The sequence below is a fragment of the Epinephelus moara genome, chromosome 17 (assembly GCF_006386435.1).
Source record: "Epinephelus moara isolate mb chromosome 17, YSFRI_EMoa_1.0, whole genome shotgun sequence".
Classification (NCBI taxonomy): domain Eukaryota; kingdom Metazoa; phylum Chordata; class Actinopteri; order Perciformes; family Serranidae; genus Epinephelus; species Epinephelus moara.
The window spans coordinates 8,576,748-8,595,834 of NC_065522.1; the positions used below are offsets into that span (position 1 = coordinate 8,576,748).

Here is a 19,087-nt window from a genome sequence, read left to right on the forward strand (position 1 = left end):
AATAAAAACTGTGATTCAGACTATGGGCTTTTTGCACTATACTTATCCCCAGGCTAAGGGAGCTTGTAGCCTGGGGATAAGAAAATGTTCACGCCAGCACAATCCTGACACATTCCAACCCAGCTAGTATTTGTGTGTGCGGCCCATATGTGTAGTAAATGGGCTGAAAATGGGCAACATGGGATTGCCCACGAGTTCCGCAATGGCCCCATTTCAATTGCCCACATGTGGGCCCCAGATAAGATGCCCATTTTGGGCCCATACCCACGGGAGCGTATCTATGTTTCCAGGGTTCTATATTTCCCGGGTTCTATGTTCCCCACTTAACCCTGCAAAAAAGGTTCTATGTTCCCCGGGTTCTATGTTTACCGCTCAACCAAGTGGGGAACATAGAACCCGGGAAACATAGAACCCTGGAAACATAGGGATGACCCCATACCCAATTGGTGCCTAGGTAGACTTAGCATAACCCACTTGGGTAAACCCACCCATGTGGGCAATTGGCATGAGCCTATTATGGAACTTGTGGAAAATCCCGTTTAGAATCCATTTTTCAGTCTATTTACTACCCACATGGACCCCACATACAAATGTTAGCTGGGAAGAGGCTAACCCAGACTTCAACCTAAGGCTTGCTGGCACATTGTGACATGGGTCTAAGTTAACTGAATAGATAGAATTTTGGAATGTTAACACGTCTTTAAGATGATATTTAACCCGGGTCTAGTGCAGTGTGAATAGTATGCCCCTGGGCTTATGTTCACATTGTTTGTGTCAAAAGGGCAAAGTAAGAGAATGCAGTGTGAAAAGCCTGCTACTTCTCACAGTTGGAGAATGTATAGTATACATTTAGCCAAAACAAGACTGGTTTTGTTCAATTTCAGTTTTGTTTATACTTCTCTCGACATGGAAATGTCTACCATTGTTATTAAGAAATATTAAACAAACACAAACAAGCAAATTAGCCTCGCCCGGAAGTGTGTAATGAATGAGGTCATGCAGAAGGAGGAAACACATCTCGATAGCTAAGATGGCGGAAGAGCAGCAGGAATCATCACAGGGAGAGGTGGAGGGTGAGAGAAACCGTTACAACACTAAATAACCATGTAACAGCGCGGTCACCTCTCTAACAAAGGCAGGCAACATCCATGCGAGTGTCCGCTCGGTGTTAAAGTCGTTGCCCTTTCCGTTATAACGGCGGTTGACATGCAGGGATGAGGGGGAGACAGAGGCCACAGCTTGTTGGCTAACGTTAGCTAGCTACCATTGCTACACAAAGAAAAAACGGTTGTTTAGTTACAGACAGGGCAACAGTAAATGACAGTCTCAGAGTTTTTGACCCAAGGAAATACTGAACTTGTATGCTGAACATTAAGGAAAGGTCACCCCCTCTATGTCAGCTAAATTAACATATTCGTCGTGACTAGATTTTGTTTTGTTTCGCACAGGTCGAGCTAGCTAAGTTGAGCTGACTGACGTTAGCCGGTGTTGTGGATTAACTTGTTTTTATGTTGCTTGTGGTGACAGCATGTGGTGTGAAGAGAGCATGTCGCTGTCTTCGTAAATGCTTTATTAATATCTCCATTATGTTACATTTTTAATTTATACCCATCTGATTCTTTTTTTTATTGACGTAAGTGCAGTGTTGGTGTCGCCAAGCAGACACCTCGCCTGTCTCTTTATAATGTCAAGAAAATAATTGCCTGATAAACAAAAACAGATCCACATACAGGTTTTTACACAACAGTCACTGAACGCACCAACCATCTCTGCCTCCGGGAAACAATTTGTGTTGGAGCTGCATCATTTCTCCACAGGTTGTCTGGCCGGGTGGTTTGTGTAACCCAAACAATACAGCCAGATTTATTTGTGCATGCAACGTGCAGTGCAGCTTCTGGTCCTACACCTGCAAACAAGCGACCCAGAATAGTTTGAGAGATTATTAATGAACAAATTCATGAATCAAATTATTTCTAATCCGTGTTGTGGCTTGTTTTTGACGGGAATTGCGAAAACGTGTTGCGGTTGTATTGTGCATGTAAAGATGATAATCCAGCTGTATTGTTTAGGTGGCAGGGCTGCATATAACACCTGCATAGACGGCTTTACTGTCTGTGTGTGCAGGTGGTTTTCTGTAACCATTGTTTTGCTAGAGGGCAAAGCAGGCTACTTTTGTGTATACTCACACTGCTGTGTTTATTCATGATTCATATTCATTTCTAAGCTTTAACAATGGCATCATTATTTAACAGTGGATTTTTGCTGTTGTTTGCTACTGCATTTGCCAGATTGTAAATCTACATTATTGACCTTCCAACATACCAGCATTTCAACATTATTGTCACTCATTTGCTGTATCGTGGAATTCCAGCAATGTCCTTGAGGGAGTTCCAGGGGTCCCCTGAAAAATCTGGAATCGATAATTTTTTACTATTTAATTCATTACACAAGTGAGCCCAATGTCAGTAAGAGTCATAAGAGTGACTATTTTGATCATAGTTTTCATTCCCTCTGCAGTTAACTCCTCATCTGTCGTTGACAGCTACAGAATTCTGGTCTCAATCATATCGGACTACTAAATCTTCTCAAATAGAGGTCCCTGAAGCAAAATCATATCAAATGGGGGTCTGTCTAGGGATCTTTGTCATGAAAAAGTCATGAAAAAGTTTGAGATCACTTCATTAAGGGATATGAATTTTGACCAATTTTTCTTTTGGATTGTTCCATAAATCTTGGCTCTGTTCTGATGCAGATTTGAAATCCAGATGCCATGTAATTCATTAAATGATTCTTATGGAAACATCCATCACTGGCCTCAGCTGTAAATATAGACAGTGCAGGCAGGGGGCCTGCACTGGGTGCCCATGGAGTGAGGTCGCTCATAGAAAGAGGGCCTACCAACAATATGTGGACAGAAACTGAGCCTGTGTGTGTTATTCAGATTGCCACCTCATGAAGAAATACGCCTGTTTTCAAAGAATTCAAATTTAATTATAAATGGTGCATTATATGCCATTGAAAAGGCAAAACCATCTTCATCATGGTTTTCTTTTTTTTTTCTTTTTTTTGGTAAAATATTAAGTGACAATCTTTAGCAAAATATGTTATAAAATATATGCTTGTTCTACAGAAACTACAAAAAACATTCAGTTAAATATGTAATTCTTCATTTTCTTTGGTATTTTTGTCATGTACAAACATGCCATGATGATATCTGGTTCGTATGTGTGTTGGTGTAATCCAATGTCAAGATCATGTGATCATGTGATGAGAAGATTTTGAGGTAACTAGCCTAGGTGCATAACTAATAACTTGTGTGCACTGGGGCCCATTGAAACTACCACTCACTGGCCTTGTACAATGCTGGCTATCATTGTGGCCTATCTGTCTTCGTTTGGAGTGTTTCCTCCTGAAGCCTAATTAATCTGTCCTCCTTCTCTTACAGGAGTGAACTGCCTCGCATATGATGAGGCCATAATTGCTCAACAGGACAGAATTCAGCAGGAGGTGAGCAAACTCTTTTCAGGATCAGTAAGTTTCACATCAGTTTAACATCCAGAAAACTCAGCTGATTTGAGGACACAGCTGAACCCTTCATATGCAGCTGTCACAGAAGATGCCCTAATGCTTTGCCTTTGCAATTGATGTTTATTTTCATGACCTGCTGGTCTGTGTTTTAAGAAAATGCAAAATTGAATTTTGGGTTCAGTCTTTAAAAGCTTCACACAAATCAGTACCATTGACCTTGACCTTTAAGATAACTACAAAATGGTATGCACAGCCATGGCCAGTTAATAATATATACATTTTTTTTATAATAAAAACTTAACACATCCAAAATTTCACTGGAAGGTCTGTATAATTGAATTTTAAATGCATAGATAATTTTGTTGGTCAAAATTGCAACCTTTATTCAGACTACAGGCACAGCCCACAGCTGGGCAGGACATAGTCACCTATGTGTTTAGTTGCTCACAGTGCATGCACTAATTTTTGTTGTTGTTGTTGTTGTGCTTGGTTATCTAGATAGCCAACAGTAACCCTTTAGTGTCGGACAGACAGGATCTGGCCGTGCTGCAGAGGGAGTACGCTGAGGATGACACAGTTTATCAGCTCAAGATCAAGGTTAGTCAAACCACACTACATGAACCAAGTTTAGCATACCAAGGATATCCAGTATGCTTATCAGGTGGTTGACGCTACATATTTTCTGACGCGCGCTCTCTGTCTGCTGGTGGGAGTGTGCTCAAGTGTGTGCACGCACATCAGTGTGGAACTCCGCCGTGTGCGATACAGAGAGCAGAGGAGAATTGTAAACGCAGGACCATGTAGAGACAGAAATGACATGCTGTCATGTAAAGTCATATTCATCAGAGCGAAATGTAAATGCCTGTAATCGTACAACTGAATAAAAAGATATAAAAACACTGGAAATAATTTCCAAATGTTAAAAGTAGGCTAAGACTTAAAATATATGTAGGTATTATTACATATGACCTAAGTGTAGAGTGAGGATTCCTTGCTATTTAGTTGGATGATAAAGAAACTACTCTGAATATTTCACATAAAACTACTCAGTAAGTAAGTAATGGCAGACTGATTCTGCTACTGATGTAAAGAGTAGAAAAGCAGTCCATGACTGATGAGGTCTCTGAGTGAAATGTTGTATTTATAATCACAGGAGCCAATTAACAGTGTGTGGAATATTTTCTAAAAAAAAGACAATCGTAGTTTTTATTTCCACTTCTCGTCACACAGGTGTCTCATGCAGGGGCGATTGCTCCGAGACAACAAGGGAGGCTGAACTTGCCCTAAAATTTCGTAGAAGAAATGGTCAAATATGCACTATTGAATTTACATTAAAATAAGAATTTACCATGTTTGAACAATATTATGAATTCAATATGCTAAGCGGGAGGAGGGTGGGGGAAAGGGGGTTAATCGGGTGAAAACAAAGACAGCAAAGGCAGTAATTTCTTATGCTACCCCCACCAAATGTTTTTCTTTTAAAGTCCTATTTGTTGTCTGCAAAAAATCAATAAACAATTGATCACAACAAAAATAAAATAAGAATTTACATTGCATTAAACGTGCGCTAGGATGCGTTTAACATCATGACTATGATGTTTAAATGTCAGCTTTTATCACCAGTTTTCAAACGCGACTTCCCTGTCATACATTCTTGCGTCAGCACGGTGGACGCGGAGCCTCCAAGCATTCCTGTGAGACAGCGCTGAGCAGGTTTTTTTCATGCAGCAAAGCGAGATGGTCATTGGATAAATGCGACAAAATCGTCACTTCCAGGGAGGCTAAGCTTCCCTGGGACCGAATGGAGCGGTAGGCGGGGGAGGACGCTCGGTGTATGCATGATGATTGGAGGAATTGTCTAAAAGGCTGAACCCCTTTGTGATTGACAGTGCTTTGGAAATACTCACAGGCATCATCACAATTCGAGCTCAGTCCCATGCAGATATTTGCGAGTGGAGTCTTCTGATAGAGTGCCGTCCGGAGTTCCTTATTTCCATAAGCGATATAGTGTATAACGTAGGAGAACGTTTATTTAAACCAGAACAGTGGTGCATTAAACACATTGTTGTGTTATGCAGGCGCACTGTGTTTTCATATTGCAGGGTTTAATTCAGTTTGATTCAAAGGGGCTTTATTGGTGTAGGAAACAAAATTGTATGTACAATAAGCAAAGATCTACCAAAATTTGGTTTATATACATAATGCCGCTGATTGGGCACACAACTGACACACCCACTGAATGAGAGAAAACATACCTGAAAGGCTGCTGCACACACCATTCTGAGGAAACATGTCGTTCAACCTGGAAACAGGAGCAAAATGGTGAATGCAGTTTTCAGATTGAACGTGCCCCTGATGTGCCACCATGATCGTGATGCAGTAGCTAGTTATTGCAGTTACTACTACAGTGTGTGGCTACAACTCAGGACTTTTGTCCATGGAGCGATCCTTTTTTCCCCAGTGATCTGATTGGTCAGGGTGTTGACAGGTTGTGATGTGATCCTCTGAAGTTAACCTGCTTCCCACAGTGGTTCATCATACTTAAAAGTGATCTAGCTTCATATTACTGAGAATACATGGGTAATTCTGAGGTTACCTCAATAACCTCAAAACCTGCTTCGTAGTACAAGCCTCTGCTCTCAGGTTACTGCACCCACATCAAGGTGCACTTCCTCCACAGTCCAGGGTGTCATTTTATCCAAAACCGCTGAACAAAACTCTATGTTCCTTGTTGTTGCATTTGATTGTGTGTAATTCTTTACTTGTTCTGTTGCAGGACCTACACAAAAAATACTCGTACATTCGCAAGACACGGCCAGATGGGAACTGTTTCTACAGAGCCTTTGGCTTCGCACATCTCGAGTCCCTGCTAGATGACAGCAAAGAACTTCAGAAGTGAGTTTCACATACTGTTAGTGCTGTAGTAGCTATCGGTCTCAAGACTCAAGTTCACACTTTTGTAATCTTGGACCATTAAAGCCTGTTTTGGCACAGTTTTGCTTTCTCATGGCTGCACAGATTTGATATATTTAGTTTGTAGTTATGTAATTATGTAATTGTGTATGCAGTCATCTAACATCTAATGGTGAAAACTGTGTTTGCCATGAGTTATTGAATACATGTTTTTTTTTTGTGTCTCTTCAGGTTCAAAGCAGTTGCAGCTAAAAGTAAACTGGACTTGGTTAACGAGGGCTTCACTGAGTTTACCATCGAAGACTTTCACAATACTGTGAGTTTCGTGTACAAGAAAATACATTAATTCTCCCAGTACTTAACAGTATATCTTTTATCCTGTTGAATTAAGTGTGTGATGGCATTTATTGCAATTTGCTCATTGCCCTGCCAACTCTGAATGGTCATCTGTCAAAGCACATGATATATTTGATGATCTGGAGCAGACAGACACCTTAGATTTGGACAGTAATTTGGCAAGCAGGACATGCACATATCAGTCTAATGATGTAAATGATGTCTCTCTTCCCAGTTCATGGATTTGATCGAACTGTGTGAGAAACAGCCAAATCTGCAGGAGCTGCTGAACTCCTTCAACGACCAGAACGTGTCAGACTACGTGGTTGTGTACCTGCGGCTGCTCACCTCGGGCTACCTGCAGCGAGAGTACGGTTTCTTTCAGCACTTCATAGAAGGAGGACGCTCTGTCAAGGAGTTCTGTCAGCAGGTGGGTTTTATAACACGTATCATCACAATGTTCCATATCGAACCATCTAAGTCCTGTGAATACAAACTCACACTTAATGTGCTTCTTTCTTTGTTTTTCAAGGAGGTAGAGCCTATGTCTAAAGAAAGTGACCACATTCACATCATCGCCTTAGCCCAGGCCCTGAACGTTTCCATCCTGGTGGAGTACATGGATAGAGGAGAGGGAGGAACAGTCAATCACCACGTTTTCCCTGAAGGCGGCGACCCACGCATCTTCCTCCTGTATAGACCTGGCCATTACGACATCTTGTACAAATAACACTCCTGGCCACACCTCATTGTCCTCCTGCTGTACGCTGCAGCAGTGGGTTTAAAAAAATAACTTCAGCAGCCACGTTGATGACGCATACATCTGTGTATGAGATTACACTCATGTATTTAAAAAAAAAAATCAAAATAAAAGATAAAATCACATTACATGCCTCCCTTACCCCTCTCGCCCCAAACTCCCAAGTTTATCCTCAGTCATCACAAAATGGTTAATTAAAAAAATCTTTGGAAAAATAGAAGTGACTCCAGGCATTTAGAGTTGTACAGGTTTTTTTTTCTTTTGTGGTTGTAAATGTTATCTACTTGCTTTATGTTGGATTCTTTTCCTTTGTTACACTGCGTTTCATTGAGTTTTATTAAAGGGATTTACATCTTATTTCTCGTCACGTTTTTTTTTTTCATAAATAGTCAGGTTACTGTTTAGAAATACCAATCAGTAGATGACTTGGACCCGAGTCAGGCTCAAGTCACAAATTTAATGACTTAAGACTCGACAAAATCACAAAACTCGCAACTTGGACTTTGACACAGATGACTTGTGACTTTACTTGGACTTGAGCCTTTTGACCCCCACGGCCAAAGATGAAAAAGTGTGCCACGAATCATTTCATTTCCTTTCATTGCTTGACTCAACTAACTTGTTTAAACAAACAAGTAGAAATTTTGAAAAAGTATTCATGATTTTTTGTAAATTTAATATATTATTACTCTTGTTAAAATGGCATTGCTTTTGGTGAAAAGCATGTTATGACTTGTTATAGACACGAAACTCAAAGTTAATGTGTCTTGGAACTTGCAAATCTTGACTTGGGACTTGTCTAACTTGACTTTGGACATGCCTGTCTTGACACTGGACTTGACACAGGACTTAACCTGACTTGTCATGGGATTTGCCCGTCTTTACTTGGGGCACGACTTGGGTCTTGCTTCTCATGACATGAGACTTGACTTGGGACTTGAAAAAGGCCTTACCTGTCTCGACTTGGGGCACAACGTTGGACTTGAGTGCAAACACTTGTAACTTGAAAACAATGACTTGGTCCCTTCTCTTTCAATTAATCACCTACATTTGTTTATATAGCTCAGAAATGTAAAACTTGTCTGAATCCAGTGTGACATCTTCAAACAGCATTTTTACCAACACCCCAGAACCCAAAGATATAGTGTTTGCACTGATCTAAAAAAGGAAAAGCAGAAAATTCTCACATTTGGAAAGCTTTAAACCAACAACTGCTATACATTTTTGCTTGTTAATTTTTTTTTTCTTTTCATAATTTTATATACTTTATTTATCCCCCTGAAGGGAAATTCATTTTTTTTAAATGACTGAAACAATAATAACTTAACAAGAAAAAAAAACTACACAAGGTTGATCATATTTCATCTATATGGCAGCATTTACACCTGCTCTTAAACAAGCGCAGTCAAAGATCGTCTCCTCAACAGCGGATGCCATCTCGTTCCCGTTTTCAGGAACGCTAACAGTTGCCGTTGGTACTAAGAAATACGGGCAGAGTGAGAGCTCTTCTGTGGACAAGAGTGAAGACAGGCAAAGTCGCTGAGGGAAAATGTCTCCGTTTATCAAGTCGTTGACATTGTCAGGCAGGAGATGTGTTGCAGCTTGTGTACGGCATCACTCCTCTCTTACAAGTACGTTTAAACCTTATGTAGTATCCGATTTTAGATATTTACTTAAGTGTTTCTGTGTCGGTGTCGTAACGGCAGGAGACACATGGCAGTGCCACTGCTGTTAAGTACCGTTAGCTGGTTAGCTAGCTACAGTGGGTTAGCTATGACGTTATGTGTGACTCGCTAGTTCACTGTAGACTTAAATGATATAGGATAATTTGACATATCGTTAATGTGCAGTTGTGTGCAAGTTTGTGCGCAGGTTCTTGTCACGTTGACACTGATAAGGTCACCAAAAAATTAATGAAGGAGCTATATTGTTGATACGGACAGGAAGTTACCATCAAGTAGCACTTACTTTTCCCTCTTAAGTTGTACACTAACACATTAACTTAACACTTAATTGCCAGTTTAGCTAATGTTACAGCAGGCTGAAACTGATGCACTGGTGTCTACAAATGTCCTGCATCACCGTGAAATATTAACGTAACCTTCATGAAAGGTTAGGAACTGTTCTTTACTTACCAGAGGAGGGGAGTGGCTGGGGTGTGATTAAAAAAATAGAAAATAAATAAAAATTGACACTCCTTGAAGCTACAGATATTTTTTATTAGATGTTTACCCTTTGATGTTTTAAAGTTTAAAGTACAAGACAAAATCCTAGAGTTGAAAAAAGCCTTGGTTTTTCCACTCTTGTTGTGCTGCTGGTTAGTTAGTTAAAATGTTATATTTTTGGTCAAATTTTAAACGAGACGTAAAATAAAGTGATTTTGATGGAATATCACTATTTTACACGGGCACTGTGTAGGAATTTCTCCCATCTAGTGTTGAGATCGTATATTGCATTCAGATGGATAGCGCACTCCAGCGCCTCACTGTTTCAAATGCATATTGCAACAGTGGTAGCTGCTGTGTATCAAAAAGCTATCATAACATTGATGAAACCATGTCATCCGATACTTAATGGAGTATTCATTCAGGCTCCTACACAGACACACGCAACGCAAGTTGACAAACCCCCTCCTCACCATGCTGGCTGTGTTTATAACGTAGGACTGTTGGGGCGGGTGTAAATCGAAAAAAACCAATCACATCTTGTCTTTTGACAACTGACAAGTGGCTCAACCTCACATACCTCATCCCTCTCCTCGCAACACTGCGTCACTAACAGCTCTAACAGCGGCTAACAGCTGTTAGCCGCTGTTAGCTGTGATTCTCCTTCAGCAGCTCTCTCCACCTGGGAAAGGCTACCCCGATGTTGACCCTCGTTTTTTAAAATCGCTGGTCACGTTGCCTTTTTGCCTTTTTGCAAATGCACCTGTATTTTCAAGATGGCGCACGTACATGATGAGACACCGGTTGCAATGTATGTGTAGCACGTACATGATGAGACACCGGTTGCAATGTATGTGTAAATGAGAATTTCGGAGCTTACAGACATACTTAGATACGCTGATGGAGGTAAATACACATGTGTTAGGACACACTTTTGACTGCAAAATTTGTTTGTCTCAAAGAACAACTGAAATTGTTACACATAGTGCCTTTAAGCTTAGATTTGGTAAAAAAATTCTGACAGAAGTATTCATCGCACATTATGTGTCCAAGGACCGCTGGAAATTTGAAAAATCCAATGATAATTTCAGTTTTTTACAGTTTCTGGTTGTGATAAATGGTATCATTTTAGCAATTAAAAAAAAAAAAGAAAAACATGCCTTTAAAACTTGCAAAATGGGCGGTAAAATAAATACAAAATGCGACCATTTAATTTAGTATGTCCCTTCCCTAACCAAAAATAAATAACAAACAGTCCCTTTTTGTTGAAACTGAGAGGTGTTCAATATCATGATCATTTTAATGGATAGTTTGTTTTTTCATTTTAGAGGTTGTGGCTGTTGCCTACCCTCACTGATATAAATGGAATGGACAACATAAAAACTCTGGTCAGTGTAACACAGTACGATTCAATAGCACCATAAAATGCAGCCTCAAAAGGGCCATTCATTTAAGTAAATACTTACAGTGGACAAGATGATTTAGATGAACTGCATATCCAAAATGCTATGCAAATAAGAAAAACACATTTGCACCACTGGAAAAGACAAACACAAATGTCACAGCACAAATGCAAAAGTCAAAACACTCCACATGTGAAGTCAGTGATCAGTGCTGGGAAGGATACTTTTGAAAAGTAATCAGTTACAGATCACTAGTTATCCTGTTAAAAATGTAATAAATATGTGACTAATTCTGTTAATGTGCTTCTTATTTTTCAGTTTGCAAAGCATTTTGGATATTCTGTTCATTCAATCTGTCTCAGCCATCATAATTACGTCTCTAAAACAGTCACTAAATTTAAAGATGGTTAGTTTGGTAGGCTGTCTTCATGCAGATTTCAGTAGTGGCTGCTACGGACCTAAGAACAGCTCTTAAATCATGTGTTACAAGGAAAGACATTTTTTATAAGCAAGGAGATATTAAATTGACAGATTTTTAATAAAGTTTGGCATAAAGTCCCTCAATATATGACAACCATGTAGCCACTAACTTCAGGTGTATGTTACACTGCTAATGTTCACTAACTAACTCTTATAATCTCATGTGTTTCTGCCTAGCTGAGCTGATTGAAAACATGGATAAGAAGGCAACCTGGGACCGCTTCTACACTGAGAACAGCAGCAGGACTAACACCTTCAAAAACTTTGAGTGGTTCTTTGGCTTCGATGCTGTTCGGGACTTTATTATGCCCCTCTTACAGACCAAGGTCCACCCAGATGCTCCACTCCAAGTCCTGGATATGGGCTGTGGCACTTCAGCTTTGGGGCCCTGTATTTACAGACACTCTCCTCTCCCGGTCCGGGTCACTTGTGCTGACATTTCCCCCGTGGCTGTGCGACTCATGCAAGAACACATCCAAGCCGAAGCCATTCAACCTCTCAATGTTTCTTCTCAGCTTGAGTTTGTAGAGCTGGACTGCACGCAGCTTCACAAGCACTGTGGTTGTAGCAGTGTGGACGTTATAGTTGATAAAGGCACCACAGACGCCTTGTTGAGGTCTAAGGAAGGGAGAAAGAAGGCCAGTCTGGTGTTGAAACAGTGTTTGAAGGTGTTGCAGAGCTCTGGATCTCTGCTCCAGTTCTCGGATGAGGATCCTGATGCAAGGCTGCCGTGGCTGGAGACTGAGGCACAGGAGCCTGGGCTGTTGGCAGCAGATGTTGGGGTGCAGGAGGTTGGGGAGCTGAGGGGAATGTTGTACTACTGCTACCAAGTGACTCCTCGCCCGGTTGTATAGCAGTAATCTTCTACCTCTGCATGGTCAGAATATTAGATGATTAAATTATTTAACATGATTGTTCAAAAACTGGATGTGTGTTTTATTTTTACTCAATCATGCCTCATTCTTGTCATGATTTTTCTTTTATCCAACCTATATAGAACCTATGGTGCTATACAATTATACATTTAAAGGGGCAGTTCACTCTTTTTTTCCCTCTTACCTGTAGTGCTATTTATCTCTCTAGATTGGTTTGGAGTGAGTTGCAGAGTGTCTGTTATAGAGATATCGGCCGTAGAGATGACTGCCATGTCAGTATAATGGAACTAGATGGCACTCAGCTTGTGGTGCTCAAAGCACTAAAAATGCTTTTGAGAAACTGAACAGTAATGTCTCTTTCCATAAATCATGGCCCAGTTAGCCAAGATAATCCACAGACTTTGTAGATAACATTTTCACGTAGGAACTTTTTGTCTGTCTACCGAACTACACCTGTTAACTGTATCACAGCATAGCACATAGAGAAAGGAAGGTATAGAAAACGCAAACAAACAGAGTAAAGGGGCAGGGGACACTGTTAGCCTCCAGGCATGGTAAAGTTGATCTTATCAGTGATGATGGAAAATATAACAGTGTTTAAACATTATGATTAAATAGTTCGGATGTTATTGGAGATCAGCCGTGCCCATTAATATACTTTTCCCATTAATTATGATGAAACAGATGTTTTCAATGGGACTTTTCGGGGATAATTAATGGATAATGGACGGACCTTTAGCTGGCGTGTATTGTGCTGTGATGGATTCTGTGCAGCCCTGCTTGCCAAGCAAGATAATAAACACAAAAGAGGGAGGGGAAAATACAATAAACAAAACAAAAGTAAATGGATCATCCCTTCATCATTTTATCCTATCAGACCTTTGAGTGAATTTTTGTCAGAATTAACGTATGAATTCCTGATTTATGGTTTGTGAGGTTAAAGTGATCTTTGACTACCAAATTCTGATCAGTTCTTTCTTGAGTCCAAGTGGATGTTTGTGCCAAATTTAAGGAAATTTCCTTAAAGCCTCCTTGAAAGATTGCATTCACAAGAATGAGAGGGTCGCAAGGTCACAGTGACCTTTATCTTTGATCAGTGAAAACTATTCAGATCATTGTGTGCAAGTGGACGTTTGTGCCAAATTTGAGGAAATTCCCTCAAGGTGTTCCTAAGAGACCACATTTACAAAAATGACAGATGAGGTCACAGTGACCTTTGACCACCAAATTCTAATCAGTTTAGTTAGCGGAAATTTGTGCCAAACTTTAAGAACATCCCTCAAGATGTTTTGAGCTCGTGGGTTCACAAGAAAGGGATGGACGCACAGCTGTGCGGACAACCCGAAAACATAATGCCTGGTCATGGCTTCCACTGGCTTAGAGGCACACAAGAAAAAGAGTTCCCATTGACACATACAGCTTTATAGTGACTTGCCATGTGAAGACAAAGGTAACAGGACAGAAACTGAAGCAGCAGGGAGATCTCAACACATTAACAATGATCAAGCCAGCATGCTATAAGAAACAATGTGCCACTGTTAAACCTGTAAATAACTGAAATGATTAGGGGGAGCGCAACTCAACTTCTACACTTGAGAGACATCTGACAATGTATTCTAGTTCCTGTTCAGAGGACTTGAAATGTGCACAAACAGTTTGTACACCTACCTGCCGACTGACAGCTGCAGCAGAAGAAAGTGCGCAGCAGTTTCAGAAACAAAAGAATGTTGAAGACTAACTTTGGAAGAAGTCCACTTAATTTGTTTATTTTAACAGCTTTACAAGAACATTTTTGCATGAAATAAGTACTGAACAATTTGTCCCCATTTACTTATACTGAAAGTGCATAAGGAAGGGATCTTTTAATACCCAACTCAAGTAAGAAGATGCAGTGAATTTTGAGCCTCTCCTTTTTTTTCCAGCTTTGTAAATATTCTCCAGATTGTTTTATCTCATTTCATTATCAAAAAAAAAATAAATAAAATAAAATAAATACAAAAACAATGTCTTGTCATAGAAAGCTGTGTGTTTAAGTAACTGCAAATAATCATTGCGTGATTATGATCAAACTGAAATGGATTTTATTCATAAAATGTATCTTTAAGAAGATAAAACTTAACGTAATGACTTGATTTTAATTGTGTTTAAAATTGATTTTAAAAAAAACAAAAAAAAACAGAACATGACAAATAACTACACATTGCTGTCCCATTATTTACATACCAAATTACTAGATAAGAAAATGTCTCTGCCCATACACTAATCTTTGAAAGCAACACTTTCATACTTGCCTCTCACAGGTGTTGAAAGGCATTCTGAATGGATGTAGGAAATTGTTTTAGCTGGTTGAGAGACAGACAGAGCGCACAGAGAAAAATTCCGATCCTTCATTATAATTAACAAACCTCCCACCAAAATGTGGTCTGTTTTGAATATTCTTGCAAACTTGATCAGAATATGAAAACCACACAAAGATCTGCTATTGGCTTCCCTGGAAATACATAACTAAACCTTCCGGACAGAAAAGTCTGTAGCTACTTTGAATATTCAGAGAAAAGCAGACATTTATTTTTGCGAATATCTGATCAGCTCAGCAGCTCACGCCTATCAATGCTTTAATCACCGTTGCTACCCACGTCAACATTGCCATGAAGTCACCCTGTTTTTTGCATAAAGAGCCCAACAGACTTGTAAACTTTATCAGTAACATAATAGGAGTGGGTGTTGACTTACTTTAGATTTGCCTATCAGTAAACTTGGTTGAGTTTCCTTTCAGAGCCATACATAGACACACACAGTCCACAGAGCAGCATCACCATGGAAAGGTTCTGGCTGGGTGTCTTGTATCTCTCAGGTCAGTAATTCTTGGATATTATTTATGTCTGACTGCTTATTACCTTATGATACTCAAATATTAAAGTCACAGGTGTTGTCCTGGTTAGTTTAAAAAATATTTATTTTTGTGCTGGGACCCCTGACAGAGACTATCTGTGTTGAGAGCCTACTTAAAAATCAAAAGAAGAGGTACTTCCCTGTGACGAAGGTATTATTATTTACAACATCAGACGATTAATTGTTATAACTCACGCGTCAATGTGTAACCGCCTTTTAATGTTGCTAGTTTAAATACTTAATAAACAGTTAAATAATTTTGTCCAGTGGTTCCAAACTCAGGGGTAAGGGCCCTCCAAAGTTGTGGCATGATTGAATACCTGCAGAAAAGAAGAAAAGTACATCTCATTCATAGGTGCTGAGTCCGTAAAGTAGAAGTAGGCAGGTAGAAGACTCGCAACACTGCAGCTCCCGGTAGAAGAATTATTTTATCGAGTGACTACATAATAACTAAAGATTACATAATAGATAAAGACAATGTTTCGAGCCCAAACGGGCTCTTCGTCAGGTCAGTGATTAGACAAGTGTGTGCAGGTGTTCATCACTGGGGATCCACCCATAGGTGTGGTCAAAAAGATGAAGACAAACAAGCAGACACAGCTGATGATCATAATGGCACTCATACAATATACAAGTAAGATACCAAAAAATGTTTAAATAACATGTACAGTATAAAAATAGGGATTCTGTCATTTAATAGCTGCAAATTTGATAAGAAGGGGCTTAACCTGTCTCAAAGAAAGGAATAAAGGCCTGTGTAATCAAAAAAGAAAAAATCTCCACTAAGAAAATTTAAGTGACTCAAACGAGGACAAAACTAATGAAATAATAATAATTCGAAAAATGTAAGAAAAAACATATATTATGGTTGTCTGGGGAATAATAATGAGGCAGCCTGAAGCTGTCAGTGGATGAAGAATCAAGTTCCCCTTCATGATTGAATACCTCAAAACAGTACTTAGTGTAGTACAAAGCTATATCTGTACTGTGCCTGCTCATCTTAATTAATTTAAACCTGCCCGAAATCAGGCAGCTGTTTCCTACATCCAAATCGCAGTATGTTCCTGCAAACCACAGATGCGTTACATTTGTACATTATTATGTAGCGGATATGTTAAAACTTTGAACAGCTTTGTCTTTAACAGTGATTAGCTTTAGGGACAAAAACCATTTGGTTAGGGAGAGCATGACATTTTGGCTTAAAATACTCATTTTGTTATGTAGTGCCACAGGCTTTAATGGCTCTTTCCATGGCACTATCCTGGCAGGAAACGCAGCAATGCCTCAGGACAAATATTCAGATGAATGAATGATGAATGGTGGGCATAATTTGGGAGTTCAAATGTTTTGGGAGACAGAAACCTTTAACAAACCCTTGTTCCCCTCACAGGCTGGCACATCTCCTCATGCCTTCTCCGTCAGTACCACTATGTTGCTGATCCAAAGACTTGGACTGAAGCTCAGGCCTACTGCAGAGAGAAATACACAGACCTGGCCACCATTCACAACACTGAAGAAATGGACCAACTTGCCGACACAGTTTCATCTTCTGGCTACAACTCTGAAGTCTGGATTGGTCTGTACAGTGTCATCTTCTGGCTACAACTCTGAAGTCTGGATTGGTCTGTACAGTGTAGTTGACTGGAGGTGGTCAGACGGCTACAATGGGAGTGGAGCGGAATATAGGAACTGGCAAAACCGTATTGACAACGAACCAGACTTTAGCTCATTCCATCAATTCTGTGTGATCATTGGAAGCGCTGGAGGGTGGTGGGATGATTCCTGCTCAATATCCTACCCATTTATCTGTTACAGAGGTAAGGATATAGGAAGGCACATGTCAATGTTGAAAAGAAATTGATTTGGAATTCATTATGTGAAATTAACAAATCTTCCCCAAACCCTGACTGCAGGAACACAGCTGGAGCCTCAGTTTGTTTTAGTCCTGAATGGAAAGAATTGGTCCGATGCTCAGAGGCACTGCAGGGAGAACTACATAGATCTGGCCACTGTGAGGAGCGGCACTGAGAACCAGGAGATCCACAGCTCGATGCAGAGTGAAAACTGGGTGTGGATTGGTTTGTCCAGAGATCCCAACATGTACTGGTCAGATGGGAGTGGCTACACATATAGCTTCTTGTCCACAGGTTCAATCGACATTAGCTCAACGAGAGTCATATGTGGTACAGCTCAGCAGAAATCAGGAAAGCTGAGGCACTGTGAATCTAGATTTCCATTTGTCTGCTACAGCGTCCCTCCACCTCGTGAGTGGTTTACTGTCCTTCAGTGGAAGAGAGAGCATTACATTAGAATAAGTGGTACACTGTACTCAGATATGCATGGTGGATGAGTTTGGTGTCACAAAGATAATTCCAAACATGTTTTTTTTCCTCTGTGTCCAAGCACCAGTAATGAGACAGGTGGTAAAGCTGAGGATCGAGCCAGACGACCCCTCTGTGGATCTGAATGACCCTGCTGTGAAAGCAAACATCCTAAAAAAGGTGAGTCTCCCAAAATCCACCCTGGCCAAATAAAAGCTTCCAACAAACATTGTGGATTGATGTTTCGAAATGGCAACCGTCTGTGTTTCCCAGCTCCAGGACAGGCTGAAGGAGAAAGGAATGAGTGGGGTTACCCTGAAGTGGAGAGAGGAGCCTGATGGGAAAGTCTTCCACAAGGAGAAAAAAAGTTCACGGAAGAAAACTGAGCTCTGAAACTGCTGGAGTGGTGTTCACACCTCAGAATCAGAATCAGAATCAGAAAATCTTTATTGTCCCTTGCAAGAAGCAATTGAAATTCGTCTTTGACGTGCTCACAAATGTACTTAGAATAAAAACACAAGTTAACACACAACATCAATGCAGAATAAATATAGTGAGGACATTAAAAGATTTCATTGTGAGTTGTTGATGATGTTGATGGCGGATGAAATGAATGATTTTTTGACTAAGTTTGTTCTTGCTCGAGGGACCCTGTATCTACGGCCTGAAGGAAGGAGCTGAAATGAGTTGTGGAGCGGATGTGAAGGGTTGTGTATAATGGTGGTGGCTTTCCGTCTGACTGCCTGAGTGTGGAGGTCTAAGAGAGAGGACTGTGTGATGCCTGTTATTTTACTTGCATGTTTGATGACCCGTGACAGTTTGGATTTGGTTAGCTAATAAAGCTGCTACATTCAAATCCATGAGATAGTAATCTGGGTTGTTCTAATTTAAATCAGGGACATTGTCCTTGATGTTTAGGAAATTTCAAATTTAGTCAGAATCTGTCAGCTCAGTTAAGAGTTGTTTTTTTTTTCCATACGTGGTCATCACTGTGTCATTATATCTTTTGGATGACCACTGACAGTGAACACATCATCTTTTTAAATTGCAAATTAATTGAGCTCTTCAGATACCTGCGAGGGAATTAAAGTGCAACACTGCCCTCTTCTGTTTGTATGAGTTTATTACTATATTGCCTTCAAAAAAACAACAACATACAGTATATGGGGCTGCAATTACTATGTACTTAAAACTGAAATCATACCTTTTTTTAGTTTTAATATCTTCAGAAACATTTTCAACATCTGAGTGCGGTTATTTATAATCCCTGTTACATATATTACAATTTATAATAACAGAGCCCTGCATTGAATGTATACATAATATTCTTGTACAATATGCTACAATAAAATAATTAATAAATGTCTTGTCCAACAAGCCGAATCATCAGATATTTTTGTTGACACAAATACTA

The 19,087-nt window shown here is 39.9% G+C and overlaps 3 protein-coding genes across 4 annotated transcripts in view; all 3 read left to right on the plus strand.

The window, feature by feature from the left end:
* Positions 1-13,286, plus strand: part of cskmt (citrate synthase lysine methyltransferase) — a 39,743-nt gene extending 26,457 nt beyond the window's left edge. Inside the window, exons 1-2 of one of the 2 annotated variants that reach the window (XM_050067086.1) lie at positions 9,012-9,168; positions 11,763-13,283. In XM_050067086.1, coding sequence (XP_049923043.1) covers positions 9,087-9,168; positions 11,763-12,439 — 759 coding nt within the window. In that variant the 5' untranslated portion in view covers positions 9,012-9,086 and the 3' untranslated portion in view covers positions 12,440-13,283. Of the gene's footprint in view, positions 1-9,011; positions 9,169-11,762 lie in introns of those variants that run through there. The other variant, XM_050067087.1, reaches the window with a different exon arrangement.
* Positions 973-7,894, plus strand: otub1b (OTU deubiquitinase, ubiquitin aldehyde binding 1b). Its single transcript, XM_050067085.1, has 7 exons — positions 973-1,073; positions 3,446-3,507; positions 4,027-4,125; positions 6,305-6,423; positions 6,673-6,757; positions 7,013-7,207; positions 7,310-7,894. Exons 1-7 carry the CDS (start codon positions 989-991, stop codon positions 7,505-7,507), a joined length of 843 nt encoding a protein of 280 aa, XP_049923042.1. The 5' UTR covers positions 973-988; the 3' UTR covers positions 7,508-7,894.
* Positions 13,287-15,277: 1,991 nt separating the features above from the next.
* Positions 15,278-18,606, plus strand: LOC126404670 (macrophage mannose receptor 1-like). The gene is made up of 6 exons (XM_050068047.1): positions 15,278-15,314; positions 16,743-16,932; positions 16,985-17,169; positions 17,266-17,616; positions 17,756-17,853; positions 17,947-18,606. The coding sequence occupies exons 1-6, from the start codon at positions 15,278-15,280 to the stop codon at positions 18,064-18,066; spliced, it is 981 nt and encodes a 326-aa protein (XP_049924004.1). The 3' UTR covers positions 18,067-18,606.
* The last annotated feature ends 481 nt before the right edge of the window (positions 18,607-19,087 follow it).

Coding starts and splice junctions, on each gene's coding strand:
- LOC126404670 (XM_050068047.1), top strand. CDS start 15,278: ATGGAAAGGTTCTGGCTGGGTGTCTTGTATCTCTCAG. Junction 15,315..16,742: donor GGGTGTCTTGTATCTCTCAG/GTCAGTAATTCT, acceptor TTCCCCTCACAG/GCTGGCACATCTCCTCATGC. Junction 17,170..17,265: donor CCCATTTATCTGTTACAGAG/GTAAGGATATAG, acceptor CCCTGACTGCAG/GAACACAGCTGGAGCCTCAG.
- otub1b (XM_050067085.1), top strand. CDS start 989: ATGAGGTCATGCAGAAGGAGGAAACACATCTCGATAGCTAAGATGGCG. Junction 1,074..3,445: donor ATCACAGGGAGAGGTGGAGG/GTGAGAGAAACC, acceptor CTTCTCTTACAG/GAGTGAACTGCCTCGCATAT. Junction 3,508..4,026: donor AGGACAGAATTCAGCAGGAG/GTGAGCAAACTC, acceptor TTGGTTATCTAG/ATAGCCAACAGTAACCCTTT.